At 37.1% G+C, this 5,954-nt stretch overlaps 1 protein-coding gene across 4 annotated transcripts in view; it reads right to left on the bottom strand.

Moving 5' to 3' along the window:
* Positions 1-1,893: 1,893 nt before the first annotated feature.
* si:ch211-45c16.2 (mitogen-activated protein kinase kinase kinase 13) overlaps positions 1,894-5,954 on the bottom strand; it is a 45,906-nt gene continuing 41,845 nt past the window's right edge. For all 4 annotated transcript variants that reach the window (XM_041264185.1, XM_041264184.1, XM_041264187.1 and 1 more), the window contains one exon: positions 1,894-5,809. In XM_041264185.1, the coding sequence (XP_041120119.1) occupies positions 5,708-5,809 (102 nt within the window). In that variant the 3' untranslated portion in view covers positions 1,894-5,707. The remainder of the gene's footprint in view (positions 5,810-5,954) is intronic.

The raw sequence follows: 5,954 nt of genomic DNA, 5'->3' as shown, positions 1-5,954 counted from the left end.
ACTGTGTGGTTTAATTTGTGTTAAAACATGCCTTAACAGAGAAAAACGCAACAAGACAGTACTGCTACAGTGACCAGAAATGGGACGAAAGCGAGGCCAATGCTTCAGGAAACGTCCCATGATCTTTAAACATGAATCTTTTGGCGATTAGCAGGGTGTATACAGTATTGTAGTGTTATAAACATGATAAGGTAATATTTGTATTGCTGTCATAAAAGACAACCATTCATGTATGTGTGTGTGTGTGTGTGTGTGTGTGTGTCTATATATATATATATATATATATATATATATATATATATATATATATATATATATATATAGCGCAGATTTTCGTACAGCACACTATTTGCATTGCTGTTCCACAATTTTATGAAATGTATATCCTCTATGATACTGATTTTTCTTCCTTATGGTAATCATTAACCGCACACATTTTTGTCTGTTTTCAGGCTTATCCAGCACGTAATCAGTAAACCTATGTTTCTCCTGTGAAAACGATGTCAAAAAGCCTTTCGATTTTTTTTTAGCAGGAGTGCATGTAGCTGTAATTGTATTATTATTATTATTATTATTATTATTATTATATTATTATTATTATTATTATATTTGTATTTGTTATCAGAGCACAATGTATCATTGTTCCAGGTGGGATACCCAAACCTGTCGCAACTTCCAAGGAAAGTCTTCTTACAAACCGATGTGATAAAGAGATTCCCAATAATAGGCATTGAAAATATACATAGTGTGCAGCACAGCATTGTTAGTGGTATCTGAAACACATCTTGTTAAATGAATGCTTCTGTGATCATTCTGTAAATCAATCATATCAACTTTGAATGGCCACTACGATGTTTGTGAATCTCAAAATAATCCAGTCATAGGATGTGCCTGTCTATCTATAGTGGACTTAATTACCCCCATGATATCTATTTACCACTGCTTACTGAGCAAAGTTCAGAGAGGGAATTGATATTTCAGCCAAGGGCATGAGTCCGTTAATGCAACCCAACAGGTGACATTTCTGAAGAAAGAAAAATATTCAAATGCATTTGGGTGTTCAAGCAAAACCAAGGACACTGTCGTGTAAATCATCATTCCTTCCGGGAATCATTTAATTAGTATGTCAAACCCAGCTTGAAGTTAAAACCCAATTGCTGTATTAATAAGGACTTCATCTAGTTTCAGCATCTTTAGATTCTAAGTAATTTTTTTTTTTTAAGTTTTCTTATTTCAGAAATGTTTATTCTTTACTAACTTATTCTTCACCTTTGAGATCTATTGAGAGCTTCCTAATAACCTGTTGATTAGCAAGATTATTTCTAAGCACTATATTATGTACTATGTATTATATTAAGACAGGAATGTGAGCAGGAGAAGTCACTGTGCTGCAGCTACCACACAAAAAAAAAAAAAAAACACACACACACATTGCTGTTCTGCTGATATTAAAATGTGTAGTTTGTATAGGTGTGTCTCAGCACCTGGCTGTGAAAAAAAGGTTCAAATTCTAATGTGATACTACTCAAAATTTGTTAAGAAAAGGATAACTTTTTTAAAATATTTTTTTGTAGTTACCCAAACTCCTGGTCACGTGTGTTATGTAAGAATGTCCTCAATTGAACATGTGTAGAACGTGCTGCTTATTGTTATTTAAAAGCACCGGGCACAGCCACAGAGTCTACAGAAGCTTGAAGATACTTTGATAGGGGTGTGGGACAGACTGAATTCAACATCTCGTTAGGAGAATGAGGAGATGACATGTTTTAATTTGTATGGCAGAATAATATAACATTGACTCACTGTGTGACCATTGTTATAAAAAAAAAACCCCACACATTCAGAGTGTATCAACTGTATCTTTTTTTCTTCATTCTTTCAAACTGGAGAGCATGGCCTAATTAACTGCGTAGAGAACAAAACAGCATCAGTTAATGTAATATACGATGCAGTATTAATATAAAAATGTCTGTTGTGCTCTTTTACCCCTAGCTAGTAAATAATGGTTCTAAAAGGCCTTTACTGTGCATTCAAACACAGTGAACCAATCACAGCTAAAATGAAAGGTAAGACACACTCAATTCTGGTACAGTACACTGGCTTTTATTCCATGCTGTTGTTTTTGCTTTGATTTCCCATCACTGTACACTGCTTAATACATGGCATGGTCCAGTTTGTTTTTATCAGGAATCCATTCAAACAAAGGGCTAGAGAAAGTGGAAGAGGTAAGGGAAAGCTTGAGATCACAGAGGAAAAGGGTTGATCATATCTCAGGCTGTCGGCATGTTTAATGAAGCCTAAAAAGGAGAGAGATTCACAGCCTGTTTGGAAGATAAACTAGATAGGTTCAACCTTCAGTCTATGCAGATTCTGTGAATGACAAGGATTACAGATCTGCCTGCCAAATCCATTTAACTGGTGGCTAACTCACAACTGCACCCCCAGCTTCCAGATGAGAAAGACATGGGTTTCAAACACTGCCCACAGGAATGTCTTGCGATTGATACATTCCCAGAGTCCCTAATAAAAACCAATGCCGACAGCCCTTTCCATACCCACTCAGGACAGCTTCCATCATTCACTGATACAGCGCTATGATAATACTTATCAGGAAATGTCGTCAGGATGCGACGAACGCAATTCAGTTTAAAAAAAACAACGGCCAGAAATTAACAAAACTTCTGATCTACAGATACAACTGAGATTTGAACCATAACTTAAATGATCTTGATGTAGGCCAGCTACAAAACACAAACAATTAAATTAAAGAGTAATTAAATTAATTTAAAACTTTAAAATTGAATAATTTACACGGACCAACACGACTTTCGTGTCAGTAAGACATCTTCCTTCGTTCTAAAACGTGCTAATTTACAGTGTCTATGATTTGAAATCTACATACCTCTAAGACATTGTAAACCAAAGGAGAAAGGCTGCAATTCACTTTAGGCTGTAAAACAGTTTTGGTGGAAACAACTGAGCTGAATTAAAACATCACTGGGAAGCTGGTACAAGCTTGCAGAAGGATTTCTGGGACCCCACCTCTTCATATACGAATACATGTTCCATCTCTTTAAACATGTATCATACAAATGTCACCTGCACAGTACTGTACTCTGAAGTGCTGAACAGTCCACTGTAATGGAACTGATTTTCTCTAACCACGTTTTTCTGAAGGGCAATTTGTGGTGTGCTGATACATGTGTGTTACTGGTGTTGTAGCACCCCCTGCTGTTCACTTGGAGTGTATCATCCTCATCGTCATTACTATGAATTTAACTGCACATATCAGATAATAAGAGCTGCATTTGTATGTCGACACTGTTACGTGCTGACTACAATAAGGTCCAGGTCCTGTTATAAACAGATTAAATCAGACTCTGTATTTTCAAAGGTCCAGCACCCCCAAAAATAATTAATAAGTACAAGGGCAGCTACATTCTACTATAAGCCAATAGTACCACAGCAGCAGCAGTTGCATATTTTGGTCATGCCAATGGTATGAACCAGCGCTGGTACTCCACCGTCATGTTCCCGTATCTGGACGTGTTGCCATGGCTGGTTATGCAGCGTTTTGCTAATGGTTCTGCTCGGGTTTATGGGTTTTATAATGGTATCAGAATTGTTTTTTCCCCAAACTTTTGCAAGGGTTTAGCCACATGCAAGAGCCATTTTCTGTTTTGGATTTTTAGAAGGTTTCATCTCAACAGTAATGACTGGCGAGTGAAGGTCCTGTTGTTGACGGCCCAGGGAGTGTCTCCAGCTTACAGCCCTATTCAGTCCAGAACAGCTGGTCAGAATTCCAACTGTTCTGTAGAGTGGAAGGTTTGTGATCAGATTTAATTTATTAATGAATAGGGGGTGGGGGGGAGAGAAAGTTGTCTCACTATTTCAAAAGCCTGAGATGAATTACAGCCAGTCGTACAGATGAGAAAGATGCAGTATCCCTTTTCTGGTACGTAAAAAATACTGTGCATTAAAAACACACTTGTTTATAAAACAACCAAGTAAGAGTGCTCTATAGCATGTGTTAAAAACATTGCATCTGTCTAGTATCTGTCTCAACCTAGTGGATACATATTGTCTCTGCTGCCTAAAATATACATCAGCAATAATAGCTAGTCTGATTCAAAGGCTACCGTACTAGGATTGTCCAGTTAGTATTTTCCAAGTTTACTAGATGTCTACACTGGTGGTGCGTGATATTGTTCCCCTTACAATATACATTTGTAAATGATTAAAAGCTTGTAACTCAACTTAATAAATTGCATTTTTTTTGTCCGTCAAGAAAGATGCATATTTTATGGGGAGCCTGTGCATGGGGAATCCTGCATTTCAATTGCTTTAGTCCTTTAAGTGAAACATCAGGCCAAAATAAAACCTTTGATATATAAATACTACTAATACTACTACTACTACTAATAATAATAATAATAATAATATGAACAACAAAAAAATACACCATCAAGGAAAGTGGAAGAAGAGAGGCATTTTGGCTGAGGAATGAGTACATACAAAGGGATGCTGCATCTTGTAACCAACTATCCAGGACTTGTACTGAACTCACTTTATAAAAACAACACAAAATGAAACCCATATGCTGCCGGACTCGCTGTCTCCACACCGATTAACCCAGAGACTATGATGGTCCAGTCTTTAAAGAGCTGCTCTCAAGATACTGGAATTTCCTTCTGTAAAATAATTAAATACTGGTTTGGTTCTTGTTCATGAACTTAAATAATAAATAATAATAAAAAAAGTAAAAACAACAGAGCTGTTAGAATAAACTGCATTCCAAATCTACGCAGCTACTTGTTTTGGGGTTGATTAGTTTTGCTGGTTTTTGCTGCTTGTGTGTCGGCTTGTTTGCACATCCTATTGAGACACAGTTCATGCTAATCTCTGTGGTCTCGCAACACAAGCTGGGCGGACATGCTTGGTGAAAAAACTGCTTTTTCATGCTGGTGTTCAAGCTTTGCTTTTCTTCTTGTATGCACTTGGAAGGGACGAGTTGTTTCTATAAAAAAAAAGAAAGTAAAAAGAAAAAAAAAAAAAAGGCAATTCTCCAGGTGGTAGAGTACTTGAGGATTATGCATTATACAAAAATGCACTTGCACACACATGATACTGGAGAGGTCTGCAGTTAAATTCAGGTTTGTAGTTAAGTTCAGGTGTAAAATTCATCAGCGTTTTTTTTTGTTTCTGCAGAGAAAATGAAGCAGTAGCAGCAGCAACAGTTCTGTATTCCACTGTTAAAATCCAGTTCCCTAGATTAAACCTGTCAATTATTCACCTGGTCCCTGGCATAAGCAGACAGCCTGGTCCTCGCATAATAACCTGTAAGACTCACATTCAGCTTTTCTTTCAGTTTTTCTCAATAAATTGTCTGAATATATTCCACGCTATACAGTACAGAGTTTTGTTTTGTTTGTGTTTTTTTTTTTTTTTAAATGTCAAACAAAAATAATTTATCAATGTTACACTAGCTACATTATTCAACAATATGTAATCCCTGCCATATGTAATGATAGCAATGTTTAGGTTTGGAACCAGTTTTTGGAAGGGGAAAGGGGGCAGGTAGAGGAAGGTTGGATCAGTTTAGTTTTTTCTTCTGTTATTGCAGTTTTGTTACAAAAGTCCTATTTCTTGTTCCTTGGCGCTGAGCAGTCTTTGTTCAGCTAAAGCCTCGTCAGCCTGACTCCCCTGCTCACCAGGTGGAGGTGCTGCAAGGCTTGTTATTGCGGATGGTGGCGTCGGAGCACTCTGCTTCCGAGGTGTCACAGTCAGACTCTGTGAAGTGCAGTGGGTTCTGGAAAAGAGAAACTGGGCTTTATTAACCACCAGCGTTTCCTACAGTAAAGTAAATCTCATTAGTTTACTGCAGTTATTGCATGCATTCTTGTCACAATGGGTGATCATAAAAACTTCATGCAACAATAAAATTCAAAAGATGT

The sequence above is a fragment of the Polyodon spathula genome, chromosome 11 (genome assembly GCF_017654505.1).
Source record: "Polyodon spathula isolate WHYD16114869_AA chromosome 11, ASM1765450v1, whole genome shotgun sequence".
NCBI lineage: Eukaryota > Metazoa > Chordata > Actinopteri > Acipenseriformes > Polyodontidae > Polyodon > Polyodon spathula.
This window is presented reverse-complemented; position numbering and strand designations above follow the sequence as displayed.